The following is a 19,827-nucleotide window of genomic DNA, read 5'->3' on the forward strand; positions in this document are numbered from 1 at the left end:
CGTTCATGGTGTGAACCATTCAACCGCTGTGATTGACACCTTACTAAGGTAGGTTAGAGAACACAGCTACTGTACGCAGACACCTCTATGCAGCGTGATTATGGGGCACTTTTATGGTCTTTACACAGGCATGGAAATCATCGAAACAAACGCAAACACTTAACGCTGTTTACAGTGCTTTGAGTTTGGGCCAAACCTTTCTTTTATTGGTTTCTATAGCAGGCAATGACATAACAGATGGAAGTGGAAGTGTTTGAGTGAGGTGGAAGGGAGTGTAGCAGGCACGGGGTACGCACTTAGATAAAAAAGGTTCTGACTAACTAATCAGAGGGGTTCTTCGGCTTGTCCCTGTAGGAGAACCCTTTGTGGTTCTGGGTAGAACCCTACCTAGAACTCTCAATGAAGTCTTCCACCTAGGGTTCTATGTAGAACCCTTTCGCCTGGCTTGCAAAGAATGCTAGGACAACCATTTCCTTTGTAAGGCACCGGGTTGTACCTAGAAGAACCCTCAAAGAACACTTTTGAATGAAAAGGGTACTAGGTAGAAACCTTCTCCTCTGCCCAGAACCCTTTCTGAACCCTTTTGTCTAAGAGGGTAGTAGACATAATAGGGTAAGTGAGCTGGCTACAGAGATGAATGTCTAAAACAGGTTCATTTAACTTAAACTCTGCAGGCACAGACTCAAACGACGAGGCCTGTTTCCATTATGTGCAACCGAAACAGTACTTCAGTGTCCGCTATCGGCTCCTCTTAGGGGACATGTTTCGAGACTCCTTGATGTTGGGGGAGGCGGTGGCGCAGGAGGTAGAGCCGGCGTCTATGCGCATGAGCGGAAGTTGAACAGGTGTGTTTGGACTGAGAAAAAGTTTGAGCGTGTCTTTGAAAAAAACAAACGAACATCATAATAACATCTTTATTTAAGCGAGTTAAGGATTTTGAGTACCCTGACAGCTTCGTGCTGATCGGGGGCTTCTAAGGACGGACGACATGGCAACGAACAACGCGAATGGAATGGACGACGATAAAAGCAACACGGACAAACGGTATGACGCAAGTTTAACGGTGGAAGTGCGACTGGAGCAGGGAAGTAATATAACCATGATGGAAATGTTACGAGGCATAAAGGAGGTGTGTGGAAATGTGGAGGGCTGTCGGGATAAAGGAGACAGGAAATATGAGATCACGCTGGCATCGAGGAGAGGGAAGGACAAGCTCACGGATGGGTTCATGATAAAAGACGTGAGAATAATGGGAAGGGACTTGGCGGTGGATGAAATGGTGGTCTCGTTTTTGCATCTCCCGGTATATCTGAAGGACGACGTGATCAGGTACAGGCTGGAGTCGTGGGGGGTGAAGGCGGTGTCACCTATCAAAAGAAAGACGTGGCCGGGAACTGACATTGCAGACGGGACGAGATACATGAAGGTGAAGTTCACCGAAGAGGTGAGGTCTTTGCCCTATTCTACCAAGTTTGAGACCCTGGTTGGAGTGGATCACTTTAGGGTGATTCATGATAAGCAGGTGAGGGTATGTAGGCTATGTATCAAACCAGGACATGTAATCCGAGAATGCCCGGAGTTCGTATGCTACAAATGCAATAAACAAGGACATTATGCACGTGAATGCATGGGAAGGAGATATGATGGAGGAGAGAGAGTGAGCAGTGATGAGGAGGAGGAGGAGGGGGAGAAGGAGGAGGAGAAGGAGGAGGAGGAGGTGGTGGAGGAGGAGGAGGAGGAGGGGGACGAAGAAGAGGAGATGGAGGGAGAGGAGGAGGAGGAGGTGGTGGAGGAGGAAGTGGTGGAGACACAAGGAGAAGGTGGGGAAAGGAGCCATGAAGACGTGACGGAGGGAGGAGGACAAGCTGAGGTGGTGGAGGAGACCCAGATGGAGCCGGAAGTGGAGAGAGGAGCGGAGGGGCCTGGTCCGGTGGAAATGGAGGGTAAAGAGAGAGAGGAGATTGGAGCCAGCCTAGACAACGCAGTAAGGGATGGAGAGATGGATGAGGCAGGGCCTTCAACAGAGGGCGTGGGGAAAAGAAAAGGTTCCGATGAAGGACTATATGCGGATGTACAGAGGGTGAGGACAAGATCGGGAAGGGGTGCAAAAGGTGCACAAGGGAAGAAGACTAAGGTAGGAAAATGACATGGCGGTGTACATGATCTTTTTCTTTGTAATCTTGACGATGGTCAGGGTTGTTGCTGTCAACACAAATGGACTCAGGGATAGGAAGAAGATGGAGCTTGTGTTGGCAGCATACAGAGAGGAGATTATATGCCTCCAGGAGACGCATTGGACAGAGGACATAATGGAGGATGTAAGAAGGAGGTGGAATGGACAAGTTTATGTGAGTAATGGAACTGTGTATGCTTGTGGGGTGGCTATTTTGGTAAAGAATGGGGTAGTGAAAAATGTAAGGAATATAATGAATGACAATGAGGGAAGAGTGGTGGGAGTGGGGTTCGAATATCAAGGGATAGAGTATGCACTATATTGTATATATGCACCAAATGTGGACAAATATAGGAAAGTTTTTTTTGAATCTTTGAAAGAGAAATGTGTTGGGAATTGTATTATGGTTGGGGATTATAATGTGGTGGTGGACAGGTTAGATGTTACAAGGGGGGTGAAATTTAGGAATGATCCGTCACGCCCAGTATTATTAGAAATGATGCGCACAAGAGGAATGGTGGATATATGGAGGGAGGGGCACCCTGATGCACAGGTTTTTTCAAGGAGACAAATGGTGATGGGGGTTTTGAGACAATCAAGGATCGATTTATGTTTAGTGAAGAGGGAGGTGAGGCACCTGGTTGGAAGGGTTGAGTATCGGTTTATGGCCTTTAGCGACCACGATGCTCAGTCTTTCCAGCTAGGTGCGAGGAACGTAGGGGGAAGAGGAGGGACATGGTGCTTTAATGCAAGTTTACTGAAAGATAGACGTTTTGGGGTGATAGTAAGAGAGTGTGTGAGTGTTGCTATGGAAGACCAGATGTATGAGAGTGATGTGTGTGTGTGGTGGGAAGGGATGAAGGATAAATTAAAAGCTGTAATAATAGCATTCGCAAAACTGAGAGGAAAAGAGAGGGTGAGGGAGGAAAGAGATTTGCAGAAAAGGTTAGCAATAGAACAGGAAAGAGTTGATAATATTCCAGGGCATGATTTAGCAGAGTATTTGAGAGTGAGGGAAGATTTGAGGGAGCTAGAGAAGAGAAAGTGTGAAGGTGCTTTAGTAAGGAGTAGGGCAAGGTATGTGGTTGAGGGAGAAAGGAGTACAGCATTCTTTTTAGGTTTAGAGAAGAGACAGAAAGAGAAAGGGAAAATTAAGGAATTAGAGAATGATAAAGGTGAAATAATAACAGACTTAGTGGGAATAATGGATACTGTGCAGTCATTTTATACAGACCTATATACATCTGGGGGGGTGAATGAGGAATGTATGAATAAAGTATTAGAAGCAGTGGAAGCTAGGGTGACAGAAGAAGAAGGGAAAATGTGTGATGCAGACCTAAGGGTGGAGGAGGTTAAGACAGCCATCATGGGGTTAAACCCAAATAAGAGTCCGGGTTCGGATGGGTTGACGGCTGAATTTTATAAAGCTTTTGTTGACATCCTGGCCCCTATATTGTGCAGAGTGTATACGTGTATGGGGAATAAAAGGGTTGTTCCGGACTCTATGGGTTTGGGGGTGCTCACGTTATTGTATAAGGGTAAAGGGGACAGGAACAAATTACAGAATTATAGAGCATTATCATTACTTAATTGTGATTATAAAACCATAGCAAAAGTATTAGCAAATAGATTGAATAAAGTAATGAAAAACATGATTGCACCTACCCAGGCCTATGGAGTCCCAGGGAGGGATGTGGCAGAGAATATGTGCACATTAAGGGATGTTGTGAAGGACATGAGGGAGGAAGGGGGTTTATTGTTATCTTTGGATTTAAATAAGGCTTTTGACAGGGTGGAACATGTTTTTTTATTGAAAACAATGGAACATTTTGGGATTGGGACTGTTATGAGGGATTGGATTGAACTATTATATAAGAATGCAAGAAGTAAAGTAAAGATAGATGGATTATTGACTGACTCCTTCCCTTTGGGGAGATCAATAAGACAAGGGTGTCCACTGTCAGCATTGCTATATAGCATATCTGTGGAGCCATTGGCAGCGTATATTAAGCAGGAGAAAGAAATTAAGGGAATAAATATGCCGGGGGGAGGAGTTAGCATAATCCATCAATATGCAGATGACACGACATGTACTGTCAGGGATGTAAATAGTGTGAACAAAATAATGGGGTGTGTAAACATATATGGAAAGGCTTCTGGTGCAAAAGTGAATGTTGACAAGTCTGAAATGTTGTGTATAGGGGGTGTGAATACAGACAATTGTGTTTTTGATTTGAAAATTGTAAAGGGGATGATAAAAGTGTTGGGGATATATCTTGGAGAGGATGACAGGGAGGCTGTTGATTACACATGGACAGGGGTTTTGAATAAAATAAGAACAACATTGAATTATTGGAAGCAAAGGAACATGAAACTGAAGGGAAAAGTTGTAATTGTTAATGCACTGTTAATGTCAAAATATGTTTATGTATTAGGAGTATTGAATGTACCAGAGTGGGTTCTAAAAGAAACCAGGATGTTAGTGTCAGATTTTTTGTGGAGAGGAAAGGGGGTTAAAATAGCGTATGATGTATTAGTAGCAGATTATGATAAAGGAGGGTTGAAACTGGTAGATTTGGAAGTAAAGATGAGGGCAATGAGAGTCAGAACAGTCAAAAGGTTTTTGTATGGGGAGGAAGGACATGGATGGAAAGGATACTTTAGGGAATGGGTACATAGATGTGGGGGGTGTGGGGATTATGGGTTGTTGATGTGCTTTAAAGCACGGATGTATGATAGGGTGCCGGAATTCTATAGAGGTGTTTAAAGCCTGGGGTAGTTTTTTGCCTCAGGTAGGATATGAGTGTGAGAAGAGAGGGGAGATACTAAATGTTCCAGTTTTATTGAACCCGGTAATTAGAAGAGAGGGGAAAATGTTAGAATCTAGGAGTTTCTGGAGGGCAGGACTGATTAGAGTAAGGGATTTTAGGTATGAGGTAGTGCCAGGGTTCCTATCAGAGCAGGCAATTATAGAAGTTGTTAGGGAAACAGATGAGGAGATGAGAAGGGGAGAAATAGTGAGCATGTATAATAAAATAAAGCAGAGTATACCAGGGGAGTGGGTGAGTAGGTTAGATAGGGAGTTAAAAGGGAAGGAGCAAACAGAGTTACCTAAGTTAAGACTAGGGAAAGGGGAAACAGTGCGGGACTTCTCAGCGGTTAAGGTGAAGGAGTGCTACTGGGCACTGTTGGAGAGCAGAGTGAAGGAGCCTGCGGCAGAGAAGGTGTGGAGGCAGGTGTTCCCAGGATTGGAGGTGAAGAACATATGGAGGAATTTATTTTTAAAATATAATAGTTTAGAATGTACTCATTTTGATTTTATGCTTAGGCATAACAGGGTTTATACTAAGGTGGTGTTGCATCAGGTAGACAGAACAGTTTCGAGGGAGTGTGATGTGTGTGGGATACAGGATGAGAACTTAATGCACATGCTTTTTGAATGTAAAGAAATGAAGGGATTCGAAGAAAGGTTGAAAGGACTAGTGAAGAAGCATTGGGGGTGGAGGTGGTGGGGATGCAGGAGTGGAGGAGGATGGTGGTTTTTGGGGTGGAGGGAAAGAGAAGGGGAGTGAATATATGGTGTTTAAATTATGTATTATCACAGGCTAGGTATGCAATTTATTTGAGGAGGAATTTAGCAAGATTTGAGGGAAAGTGGATAACGGTGTGGAAAGTCTTTGAGGGATTGGTCAGGAAGAATGTGGGACTGATGCACAAGACAGGGCAAAAAGATTTTGAGAAGTTGTTTATTAGGGATTGTGGGTTTATAAGAGTGGTGGTGGATGGAGGGTTGGAGTTTGATTTAGATTTTTGAAGATGTTTTTTGTGTTGCATTCATTTGTTATTGATTTATGATAAAGGGTTATCTTGGTTATGAAGGACTGACGGAATAATAGATGGATGCATCTCATACCAAAATGGTATGGGTGTGTTTTGTTTTTATCTATTGGTTTTTAATTTATTTTATTTGAATTAGAATACAATGAAGGCTATAAAATGAACATGTATGAATATGTATAGCTAGGATTGTATTTAAAAGAATATTTTTATAATAAAAGATAAAAAATAAAAAAAAAGAGCCGCCGTCTAATGATCGCACGGTCGGCAGATCGGCGGTTCGAACCCCGGCTGGCCACATGTCGAGGTGTCCTTGGGCAAGACACTGAACCCCAAATTGCTCCCAATGAGCGGGCCGGCACCTTGCACGGTAGCTTGCCGTGAATGTGTGCGTGAATGAGAGGCCATTGTGAATCGCTTTGGAATAAGACGCTATATAAGTCAGTCCATTTATGTTTTATTGACTCACCACCAATGTCACAGGCCCGCACTGGGCTCTCTACAGAGTCATGTGACTACGAAGATCCTCGTGGCTTCTGATTGGTTTAGAATAAAAAAACATTTCAATAGCTTTTTATTTCTTTTATTTGTGTATCCCCAACTGCAGTATACAGTATAATCCCAAAGGATGGGATACTAATGATGCTTCTGTAGCAAATCCAGAAATATCTCTGTCTGGTCCCAACTTGACCAAGACAGCGTTGCCATTCCAAACTGAAAATGACAGGTTTCCTGGTCCAGCAGGAGTCCTGGCCCAGCAATGCTGTCTACGTGTGCGTGTGTGTGTGTGTGTGTGTGTGTGTGTGTGTGTGTGTGTGTGTGTGTGTGTGTGTGTGTGTGTGTGTGTGTGTGTGTGTGTGTGTGTCTGTGTGTGTCTGTGTGTGTGTCGGTCGCTAGGGGTGACAAATACCTCCTCTGTTGTTTTTGTAGGACTAAGCCCATCATTTCCTAATTGTTTACCCCTGTAAAGCATTAAAATGACACGCCCCCTGAAACAGACAAGCACTTAGGTTTAAAGTGAGTTTACATGGTTGTCTGATAACAGTCGTAGTGAAGAGTCCATGCTCGAGGGTTTGGAAAATATTTGTACGGAAGGAATGGTGGGAAAGGCGTCACGGCAGACAGATTTACGAGTGGAAATTATAATGTTGGGATTCTGTGTTATTGTAGGCTGTTTAGTTTACATCGAGGAAAAGATAGATGACTAGCGTCACTCCTAAAAAGCAGCGTAATAAGAGACTTGTCAATGTTTGATTGACACTAACATTTGACATCTTTATCGTTTGAGTATGTTGTGATGATGTACGCTACACTGTACGCTTCAGGAAGGTTTGATTATTGGTTGCATTACCAGCAATTGAGTTCGAACTGTACAGCTAAAAGGATGATCTTCTGCACCATGGTTTGTGGGATGAAAATAAACAGCTTGCCCCCTCTTGTGGTTGGTAGGGAAACTACTTACCTCATAAACTATGTTGCTCTTCAGCTTGAAACCATTGCGTTGTCAGCCCCAACCGTTGTCAATACACACTGATTTTTTTTTTTTTTCTTTCTTAAATGGTAAATGGACTGCACTTATATAGCGCCTTTATCCAAAGCGCTTTACAACGGCCTCTCATTCACCCATTCACACACACATTCACACACCAATGGCGACCAAGCTACCATGCAAGGCGCCGGCCCGGTTCAGTGTCTTGCCCAAGGACACTTCGACATGTGGCCAGCCGGGGCTCGAACCGCTGATCTGCCAACTATGCGATCATTAGACGGCAGCTCTACCTCCTGCGCCACAGCCGCCCAGAGTTTCTTCTTAGAAACTGTTTGATTGTAAAAAAAAAAGTTAAAAAAAGTAGGATTAGTACTAGGTATATGTCCCTCCTTCCCTGATCCCTGCCATGCTGTGTTGTTTTTCCTGTAGGAGACGTGGTACTGGCCGGGGGAGGTCAGCGCTGATGCCGTAGTGATGAGCGGTGTGAGATGCTCCGGCACTGAGATGACCCTGTCCCACTGTCTGCACCACGGCTCCCACGTCACCTGTGCTAAAGGAGGAGGCCGCAACGCAGCCGGAGTCTCCTGCTCTGAGAGTGAGAAGACAAAACAACAACATACTCCCTCTCCCTCACATAGAGAAGACACATAACAACACACTCCCTCTCTCTCACATAGAGAAGACACACAACAACACACTCCCTCTCTCTCACATAGAGAAGACACACAGCTACACACTCCCTCTCTCTCACATAGAGAAGACACACAGCTACACACTCCCTCTATCTCACATAGAGAAGACACACAGCTACACACTCCCTCTCTCTCACATAGAGAAGACACACAGCTACACACTCCCTCTCTCTCACATACAGAAGACAAACTACATACTCCCTCCCTCTCTCTCTCCCGTAGCAGGCCAGGGCTATCATCTCCATCTACCCTAATTACACTACAGAGTCCAAACCCGGTCTGCTCCAGTTGCTGGCCATCCACCATAATCGCTGAAACAGTTCTGGAAAAGTACAACGTGATAGAAGAATCTCATCGGAAAAATACTCCAAAAAAGCCTGTTTCGGTGACAGCTCTGTAGTGTGTAAAGAACCCCTGAGTGAGGTGTGGCAGCCATCTTGTCAATCGTTAGGATACTGTATATTTTGAGCTCTGTTGTCTAACACTGTATCCGTCTGTCTCTCCTCTTCCCTCCAAGCGGCCCCAGACCTGGTCCTGAACCCCCAGGTGGTGGAGCAGACCACCTACATGGAGGACAGGCCCATGTTCATGTTGCAGTGTGCCTACGAGGAGAACTGTCTGTCGGGTACCTCCAGCCAGGTCCCTGCTAACTCCTACCGGCGCCTTCTGCGCTTCTCCTCTCAGATCCACAACAACGGCCAGTCCGACTTCCGCCCCAAGGCCGGACGCCACTCCTGGGTGTGGCACGACTGCCACAGGCAAGTAACCAGCTCCCCTGAGGAGCCCCCGAGCTTTTTCACATTTAAGCGATTCGAGCGATTGTTGGGATCACCGTGGCAGTCGATAATATCGTACCTCATCGTTCTTTGTTTCACCAAAAGAAAAACAGGTTATTTTAGCTGTTTGGGGGAGTCATGATGGGAAAGGTTTACTTAACTCCCAAGATAACTCGGCTCCAGTGGCATTTTTTTTTCCGTTCCTATACGTCGTCTTGCCCTGTAATTGACCATAAGAGCCGAGCTGAAAAGAACCCAGGAAAGGCCCAGATTCTTGCGGTCACGGCATTGGATGAAGTGCGCAGCGAATCTTGGCAGCGTCTACCGAACCTGTGGTGCCTTGTTGCGATGGCCAGATATCCTGATGGGAGACAGCAGACATCCAAACCCTCCTCCTCCCCCAAGAGTCCCTGTGGGATTACACATAGAATCACTAAACATATACAATTTGGTGACAGAATGTGTATTTTTGCGGGGGGTGTCTGGTGCCATGCGCTCCGACGTTGTCTGTAACTTTTCGTCCCTTCTCCAGAGATGATACGTTGTAGCCAGACACAAGCTCTCACATAACCTGCTAAAGATGAATCGTTTTATGGTATAGATTTTGACTGTGACTGTTAGTTAGAGGGACTTGTAAAGTAAACGTGTGTATCTCTTGCTCTCTCTCTCTCTCTCTCTCTCTCTCTCTCTCTCTCTCTCTCTCTCTCTCTCTCTCTGTGTTTGTCCAGACATTACCACAGCATGGAGGTGTTCACCCACTATGACCTGCTGAGCCTCAACGGCACCAAGGTGGCCGAGGGTCACAAGGCCAGCTTCTGTCTGGAGGACTCTGAGTGTGACGAGGGTGAGAACCGGAATATTCTCCCACCACACATAACAGCACTGTCACTCACCTCTGGATGGGAGAACACTGGAAATGAGTGTTAAGTGTTATGGTGCCTCTGACTGATATTAGAATTCAGTGTGTCAATGTCTTAGTTGTATCTGTCCCCAATTGACTACACATGTAATACTATGAATGAACTCCACCAATCACCCATACTGTACACGCCATAGTCCATCATCTTCCTTATGGAAAACATATTTGACTGCTTCACTGTTGAATTCAACCCCAGTGTTCCTTTTACTCATGAACAGCTGTCACCGTAGTGTGTAGTGTGTGTTATCTTTTAGTGTGTGTTATCTTTTGGCCTCTGATTTTTTCCTGTGATCTTGGCAGGTATCGACAAGAAGTACGAGTGTGCCAACTTTGGGGAGCAAGGTATCACTGTGGGCTGCTGGGATACGTACAGACATGATATCGACTGCCAGTGGATTGACATCACAGACATCAAGCCCCGGCGATTACATATTCCAGGTGACCGAAATTACTGTTTTCACTTTGTAAGTATTGGATTTTTAAGTGGAGGTTTGAGAGGGGGCCCCACCTTTTGTGTACAGTTATAACCACTAGAGGGCGCACTACAGATAACTGTGATTATATAGGGAGCGCCACACTTCGTCTTCTGTGGTATGGGTGGGCATGAGTCACATGTTGGTGTTGCACTGCCACCTGCTGTGCTGGAGAGAAGTATCAAGTCAGCTGCAGTGTCTCCGGTCAGTCAATTATGGTCACCAGTAGAGGGCGTCATGCACCTGAAAGCCATTTAAGTCCAGCCAATCTATAAATAAACCCTTTGAAGAAGAAGACTTTGATCCAATTGGCTGATGCCTCCCCAGCTCAGAGGAAGTCCCACCCTAGCTGATTACTAGTTGCACCCCTCATGCTGTCACAGATGCAATGAATGGGGAAGATAGCATATGCCTACTCTTTGCATCTCTATGGTTCTGGAAATCGATTATTTCAGGCTTTCTCCTTCGTCTGAGGTAGAGTTGTTTGTGTTGATCTTAATTCTTTCCAGGGGGGTATTCCATCGACGTTGCTAAGGGAAAAGCCAGGCTTATGTTGATAAGTCTTGTGAGATTTCTCAAAATAAGGCTGGATTTTGGAAAAAATCTCACAGGATTTATCAACATAAGCCTGGATTGTCCTTTAGCAACGTTGACGGAATACCCCCCTGAACACCTTCCCCCCTGTTTTCTCACCTTTATCTCACCTGTTTTCTTTACCTTTGTTGTTCTTGAATTCTAGATAAACATTTTTGTTTGTTTTTGAATGATTTTTATACTTGTTGAAAGCAGTGCATTTTTACTATAGTATTTTACCTAGTGTTTACAGTTTAGATACAGTATGTTGTGTGTATCGCCTGAATAGTCCTTCTCAACGTGTTTCTCCCACAGGTCGTTATCAACCCTAACTATGAGGTGCCAGAATCAGACTACACCAATAACCTCATGAAATGCAGATGTCGATATGACGGCCACCGCATATGGATGTACAGTTGTCACAACGGTAAGACATGGGTGCAAACAACCCTCCACCACAGAGTGATGGTTGCACTCAAGACTGTAAATGCAGTGTACAAACAGACCCCCGATAGTGTTCGATTGTGTCAACACTTTCGTCATTTGTGTATGAACCGCCTTTTCTTTACTAGTAGTTCATTCTATGGTCATCATTCCTCCGTTGTCCTGTGTGTCCAGGTGGTTCGTTAAGCACTGAGTCTGAAGAAACCTTCCCTGGCCTCCTGAACAACCAGGTGACCCACAGGTAAAAAAAATAAAAATATGGAGAAGAGAAGAAGAACATCACCTCAGAGAGACTGCCCAAAGCCCCCCCCCCCAACCACTAGACAGACTCTATCTGTGTGTAACCTTGGCAGCAGCACAGGGTCGACCCCTTTAATCTCTCTCTTCCACCCATAACGCTGCTGAGGTCATTGAATATGCCCAAAGAAGACGGCCACACCACCCTAGTAGACAGAGCATTTGATGTGGCCTCGTGTCATCATCCATTCAATTCCCTCTCTCGAGTTTGGGTTCAATGCGGAGGCTGCCTCTCCCTGCAGATCTCTGGTTGAGATCAAGACGTGACGTTAGAATTATAAGGTTCTATCTCCATTTTTGTCAAAATTGCTTTTTTTACATAATCTGATCCATTAGGTGTTTATTAATGCCTGTGTGGTGTTATTTTTAAAATGTTGAAATGTTTTAGTTAGTAATGCATAAAATACAAAGGTTCCATCTCACAAAACATAATGGAATGTAAAAACGTTGACGCTTAATATCTCTGAACTGCCCTAAACGGAGATAGAACCTTATAATTCTAAGCTCACGAAGAGGCGGATGGAGCTCCAAGTTACTCACTCTTGAGTTGAATAACACTCTTTGAGTGTGAATAAGTGATGAAATATTCTCACGGGTTCACACTGGCATTAAGCATGGCATTCAGTGTGAATTTTCTCTAAAGTAGTCGGAGTCGAAGTCGGAAACAATAAAATATTTGGAAACACTTCCAGCAATATCATTCATTAATCATTAACAATAGATTTAATGGCTTTGTAAGTGCCTTATACACTGTGAATAGCTTATTCAAGAGTATAGTAACTAATTGCCAGTAATTACATTATGGTTCTGAAGTGTTCACAAATATTCTAATCTAGAAGATTCTTTCTAGGAGGCCTTTCTCTCCTATAAATGCTCATCAAGCTTATCTGTTATTGAATTTCACCTTTGTCTTGTGTATCATTTTCCTCTGGAAATGATTCTACATTAGTAAGTAAAACAAGTGCCGGGGTATTCCCATAATCTGCCATGTTCCTACTCTGTCAGAACCATCAGAATGGTCGACTCACTCTATCCTTAAGTTATTTTGTGGTGGTTTGTCTTGTCCTGGCATCTGTAATTAAAACAGTCCCAAGTGCCTGAAAAGCTCATGTTTCTGTTGAAAAACTGTGATTGATGGACAGATCTTCTCTGCTCCACACCACAATAGAGTAGAAATGTAGGCTAGGCTAGTATATAAAATGGAGGTTTACAGGGAATCCCCTCAATCCCTTACAGCGAGAGAAAAGATTACGTTTCATTCATCTGAGCGTTTGTTTCCTTTTCAACGTTCACAAACAAGCTCCTCTTTTCCAGCAAACGACATGATATTAGTAACTTATTGTTGTAAAAGTCAGGGATTTTAATTGTCTGTTCTCTTTTTGTTTTTATTTTCATTTTTTTTTGTACAATAATGTGTGTCAGAGAATGCTATATTTTATTGTACTTTTTGTAATGGTGCTACCAAACTGTCATCCTCTGTTTTATGAGGGTTCCGGTACATGTTGACAGCTGATGTTACGTATGCTAACAGTATACTTGAATGGAGTGTAAAAATCCATAATGTGCTTTATTTGTTAACTATAATAAAGGTTTGAGTTATGAAGCAAAGAGAACTCCTTGTTGGTTGTATTTGACATCAAAATTGTGCACTCATTATTGTCATACAACATAGTCCTCGAAGTTTAATTGTAAGAATACTATTGTCCATTACATAGATAAAACCCCCAAACCACACACACATAGTCCCTACACATACTAACTACATCCCCAGACATAACCCTAGCAGTTAGACGAACTAAAGCTAAGATAAACATACAACAATTAGTTGACTGAATAGCTAAAATAGGTTTCCATGACATCCGAGTGTGCTGTGTGTGTGTGTGTGTGTGTGTGTGTGTGTGTGTGTGACTTAGTTACAACTTAAGACAGCCTAAGCCTGCATTGTGGTAGCCAACTTGCAACACACACACCCACACACAAACAAATAGGATGTCGGAGCATAGATAATCACACATGCACCTGCCCACAATCTTAAAAATACAGTACAATCAAAAACCAAACATGCAATCAGCAGTTTGTCTCACACACATCCCAACCAACTCCCATCCTCTACTAGCCTATGGGCAACCAACAGTAGGCTATCATTAACAAGCTACTTTACCTTTCCCTCCATGAGACTGACCGATGGTAGGACAACACAAACTATTGTAAGTAGTTGCACTGTCAGAACTACTGTGTCTACTGTAATAACTACTGTATGTCTTTATGTCAGATTACATGTACTTTTCGAGCATGACAGCTTCCTTATTGTAAGCTTCAGGGCCCTAGCACAGTTGCCCAACTGCACAACTGAAGACTTGAACAGTCACTGGCAGTGAAAGTCCCCCTCTTTACTGGTACTATGGTATTAATGTGCTGTACAATGCATCATCAGGTCAATACAGTATTGACCACTGTGGGGAAACCCAGGAAGAATGGGTGGTGGTGAGTATTGTCTTAACACAGCTGGGCCATATCACCTGACATGATGTGACATTATGTATGATGTTGTGTCATCATCGATTAGACCTGTGTGTGTGTGTGTTTGTGTGTGTGTGTGTGTATGCCATGATTCTCTTCTTTACATTGTACATTTCAGTCATTTATTTGATCATCTTACTGACAAACCAATAAGAACATTTGGCTAATGAAATGAATCAACTATACAACAGTCATTAAGGAAGTAAAACCTTTGATAATAACAAGTGTCATCTGCAGTCACAGTGCTACAGAAAGGAAGAGCATTTTTTAATTTTGAAAATGTAAAGTCCTGGTAATGTAGGCTGTTAGGGGGTGCAGAGGCAAGAAGAGGAAGAGCCCAGCCCAGAACCCTAAACAGATGGGTCTTTAGTCGACGGAGGAAGATAGGCAGCGACTCTGCCGCTCTGACAGTGGTGGGAAACTAATAGAGAAGAGCCGTGACCTATCTCTCCTCCAAGAGATGGTGGAGCCAAGCCGGCCAGCAGAGGTGGAAGAGTGGAGGGATCGGACAGGGGTTTGGGGACTGATAGGAAGGGGCTGTTAGACGAGCACCAGTGTCTTCGATCTGATGCGAGCTGCTACTGGCAGCCAGTGAAGGGTTGCGCAGGAGGGAGAATATAATGACATGGGAGAATTTGGAGGAAAATAAACACTAGACTGGATCCAGCATTCTGGATGAGTTGTAGCGGTCTGTCTGATTCCGGAGGCAAAGAGCCCCGGCCAGAAGTTTGCAGTATTCCAGGCGGGAGATGACAAGTGCCTGGACCAGGCTTTGCATTGCTTCACTCGTGAGGAATGGGCGTAACCTTCGAATGTCATAGACTAGGAAGAATCTAGTGGAGCAGGGCGTCGCTGTGATGTGACAGGGCATTTGGGACATTCGGTTGTCCAGGATCACAACATTCTTTGCTGTCTGGGCGGATGTCTGTTCACCACCGTGATGGAGGGGTCTTGGAGAGGGCTGCAGGCTTTCCCAGGAAGGAAGAGGGGTCCGTGAAGATTGAAGGTGTGAGCAGATATCCAGGCAGAGATGTCAGCGAGACGTGTACTGTAGAGACACGTGTCACCACCTGTGTGTCAGAGGGGGGGGGACAAAAGAGAGATAAAACGTTGAGCGTCATCAGCATAGAAAGAACAATAAGGGTCCTAGGACCGTTTTGTTCTTATGCTAGCTTTTTAACAAGCCATAGTTCGGGTTAGGGTTAGGGTTAGGGTTAGAGGTTGTGTTAAGGTTAGAGTGATGTTCTACTCACTGCAGGTATGTGTGTATTGGTTAGGGTTAGATTACAATAAGGTTGTGTTAAGGTTAGAGTGATGTTCTACTCACTGCAGGTATGTGTGTATTGGTCTGGTCTCTTCTAGCTGGATATGGATCACTGGAAGTCCCTCTTGTCCATTCGGGTCATTTTGACTGGGAGGACGAGAGGAAAAGAGAAAGAGAGAAAGGTGAATATTGGTGGACCCCACCCCAGTCACCACCTCTTCCAAAGACTCACAAACAAGCCCCCTGCCTCTTACTGACTCTCTCTCTCTCTCTCTCTCTCTCTCTCTCTCTCTCTCTCTCTCTCTCTCTCTCTCTCTCTCTCTCTCACACACACACATTATTAAAATGTACAGCCTACATAATGTAGAGAGAGACAGAGACAGAGACAGAGAGAGACAGAGAGAGACAGAGACAGAGAGAGAGAGACAGAGAGAGACAGAGAGACAGAGACAGATAGAGAGAGAGACAGAGAGAGACAGAGACAGAGACAGAGATAGAGATAGACAGATAGAGAGAGAGAGAGAGAGAGAGAGAGAGAGACAGAGAGAGAGACAGACACAGAGAGCGACACAGAGAGAGCTATGTCAGTCTTACCTGCAGCTCTGTCTGTCCTGACCTCAGAGTAGAGTGTATCAGGTAGGGCAGGCTTCTCTAAAGGGAACAAGGTAGGCAGACAGACAGACAGACAGACAGTGACACACACAGACACAGACAGCACTCGTTATTAAAGGCATGAGCATGATCTACCGCCATCTAGTGGTTAAACTAAAAGGATAGTATCTGCAAGCTGAAAGCCGTCTGCCTGTAACACAGTAGTTAGTTAAGTGTAACAAGTGCTCTTTCTGGTCATTGTCATTATCATTATAACATGCAGGCATTATAGAGTGAGTATTGGACTTACTGTGCCTTTTGGAGTTGGTTTTGTGTACGATCTCAGCGTACGTCACATCATTGGGCCTATGGGCAACAGCCTCATCTGAAACATAACACAACACAACACAACATACAAAACAACACAATACAACACAACACAACAACACAACATACAAGACAACACAACACACAAGACAGTGCAACACGGCACAGCACAGCACAACAGCAGAACCATTGGTGAAGATAAAGCTGTCTGATATTAGCTACTTAGAAAGTTCACAACAAGTTTTACAGTTACCAGCTGTATCATATAATGTACCATCTCAGAAATTAGAAGTGACAGAATCTGTACCCTACCATGCTGCAGAGACAAATTGGGGACATTTTGTGAGTAAATGTTGATAAAAAATGTAATGTTGAACATTATGCCAATCAATATTACAGCTGGTTGCTAGCTAGTACTAGCTAACCATTGTATATACCGGTATCCCATTTCACCAAAAAAGTGAGATAATAACTCACTAAAATTGTAGCCTAGCTGACATGGATTAGAATACGGTATTCATATTCAGAGAAGATCTCATGTCCGTAGCAGGGTTGACAGACCATGTGGTTATTGTGTGTTGCACATCATTCTCTTCGGTTAAGCTCTGTTCAGAGGTGGCACAACATGTTTTTCATAATGTTCAACATGTGTCAACATCGTCTACAGACAATGTGGTTATTGTGTCAAGAAATTGCACATTGTTTCCTTATTTAACCTCAGGAGGTGGCACACCATGTTGTTCATGGGGTGCAACAGATGACAGAATATCCTAATGATGAAAAACACATTGAGTTTTTCCTCAAAACCAAATGTCCCCTATTTGTTGAATGACCCATAGATACTGTACACTACAGAAAACGATATATAGATATGTAGATATAGATATAGACCATATAGAGACTGACCATAGTGCTGCAACGTGAGGAGGGTACCAGCAGGATCAGAACCCTGCTGCTCCTGGGTGGAGTTCTGACTGGTGTTCTGGTTCTGACTGGGTCCACAGCGAGACACACCTAAGAACATGAGTGACACAGACGGTTTGTTCATGCAGGCCTGCTCATGTTCGTTCAATCTTCATCTTGAATTCCTTCATCTTAATTTGACAGAGAAGGTCTTCATCCATCAAAGGGGACATGGTGGACAAGATTAAAGACAGAGGTGCAAACTGGTGATGGCCCAAAAAGGTGACACATTTTTTTCTGAAAACGAAGAACATTATCAATGCACGGCTAACCTTAGGGGGGGGGGGGATAGCGCTAGTAGTACTAATGGTGCTAAAAGGATATTGCTAGCACTAACGGTGGTCTAACAATGATGCGTGTGTAAGTAGCCGCAGCCCTGACCTTAACACCTGCATAATTACTTCGAAAACAGTTTACTGTGACTGTGTTCTCCACGCTGTCTGGAATTGTACCTAGCTGCCTGAAGCTAAAAGTTATTTCAACAGCAGCGGAGTTTAGCAGACAAGAAGATTAGTTAGCTCGCGCATCATGTGACTTGGATGAGACTTAGCCCCCCCCCCTCCCCTTCCCACCCAAAACATTTTTTCACATGGATGACCTATTTTGAGATAAAAACGGCTAATTTAGCAGAAAGGTGACAAGTTTGCACCCCTGAAAGATCTGACCTTTGAACTTGTGGAAGCAGAACAGCAGGACCAGTAGGACGAGGAGGACGACCACCACAATCAGTCCCACAGCCCCTCGAATAACGGGATCAGCGGACCTAGGAGCAGGGGGCTGTCCTACAAAACCACCCAGATTTAAGATCAACACAACTTTATACAGTTTACAATACACTTATAATTGACAGAGACATTAAGAATGGATCATTGAGAGTAAATCGATGATGTTGGAGATGATTGACACCACCACCCGGAGCTTTACGAGCCACAAGATCAAAACAAATCAGCTTGAAATCACCTTATACAATAGAAAGATGAGAAGAACAAGGTAAATTGGGGGAGAATATTGCGTCTGACCTCTCACTGTCAGCCAGCTCTCTGGTGACTCTCCTCTGACAGAGTTGTTACACTTGTATAATCCTTCATCTGACTGTGATACTGCAGGGATGGTCATCTCTCCTGTCCTCTCAGTGCTGATGAAGGATCCATCTCTATAGAAATTAGCTGTCAGTGGAAAGGGAGTTCTCTGTTTACAGCGCAGAGTCACAGCATCTCCCTCAGTCACAGGCAGGGCGGGGCTCTCCAGGATCACAGCACCATCTGTATAGATACAGGAACATCACTGTTACGAGGGGGGTCAGCGAGGATGACTTCCCGATGCCTCCTGCTGGTTGATGAGCATTACTCATGCCCTGGACTAATTACATGATTATTGTATGTGTATTTAGGCGTGTCCCATTTCCCTGTTCCCTTGTCAGTTGTTCGTACTTGTTAGCGTCATGAGAACCCTTGTTTGTCCTATGGAATATTGCGCACTATACTTGACTCTGTCCGTTCGGTCCTGGAGGACTTTATTTACCTGTTGTTACTTCCAGGTATTGTGACTATACTTAGTGTTTTGATTTGTTTGTATTTACGTGAATCTTGCGATTAGTTTATGGAGCCTTGATTGCTCGCTTTTTGTTTTCTCAACTCACAAGTGTTTTTGTTCTCGTTGTTATTTACTCGCTGCGCAGAGCCTTGCTTGCTCTCCTTTATTTTTGTGGATCTGTATCACTGTCCTGTATGGATGATCATTGTACATCTCAGTAAAGAGAAACTTTATTTTATTCCTGTCTCGATCTCCATTCCTCTGAGTCGCACCGCACATGGGTCCAACACCATCCTACACCTAGAACTTTATACCAAAACGTAACACATCACTGTAGATATAGATACAGGAGCAGCACTGTAGATGTATAGAGCATCACTGTAGATAGATATAGATATATATCGGCACACTGGGGAGGAACTCAGTATTTCTTGACTTATGCTTTGATTAATCGTGAAAATATTGACACCCATATCTTGACAGCTATAAGGATTAGAAGTGGACATACCGGTCACTGTGATGTTGACACCATTGCTCTGCTCTTCTGACCTCGACGTTCCACACCAGTACACACCACTACCTTGAGTGAATGCAATGAGAATGGTGCATGTGGGTCCAGTTGATGTGCATTGTGGCATCGTTCCCTTCAGTGTGTATCTCCTCACACTCCATCCAGTAGAGTTTCCCTGCATCTCACAGCTCAATGAGAAAGACCTCAGTCTGAAGAACTGAGCTCTGTTGGGACTGACAGTCAGAGATGCTGGAGGAGACATGGCTGACAGAGAGAGAGGGAGAGAGGAGAGATGAAGAGAGAATAAGTGTGATAGAAAGAGAGAGACAGAGAAGGGGGGTGGGGGGGAGTTGAAACAGTTCACCAGTAACTCACCTGCTACCCAGAGGAGTGGGCGGTGGCTGTACTCTGTATAACTGACTGGGTCTCCTCCTCTCCCAGCTCT

General features: G+C 44.2%; 1 protein-coding gene across 1 annotated transcript in view; it reads left to right on the top strand.

Moving 5' to 3' along the window:
* loxl2b (lysyl oxidase-like 2b) overlaps positions 1-11,660 on the top strand; it is a gene marked incomplete at its 5' end in the record, with an annotated part of 28,500 nt that extends 16,840 nt beyond the window's left edge. The window contains 7 exon segments of the mRNA XM_080530647.1: positions 7,929-8,094; positions 8,709-8,949; positions 9,696-9,811; positions 10,187-10,302; positions 10,304-10,324; positions 11,248-11,359; positions 11,551-11,660. Coding sequence (XP_080386773.1) covers positions 7,929-8,094; positions 8,709-8,949; positions 9,696-9,811; positions 10,187-10,302; positions 10,304-10,324; positions 11,248-11,359; positions 11,551-11,621 — 843 coding nt within the window. The 3' untranslated portion in view covers positions 11,622-11,660.
* Between the last annotated feature and the right edge of the window lie 8,167 nt (positions 11,661-19,827).

The sequence above is a fragment of the Nansenia antarctica genome (genome assembly GCF_963989245.1).
Source record: "Nansenia antarctica genome assembly, chromosome: 5".
NCBI classification, from domain to species: Eukaryota; Metazoa; Chordata; class Actinopteri; order Argentiniformes; family Microstomatidae; genus Nansenia; species Nansenia antarctica.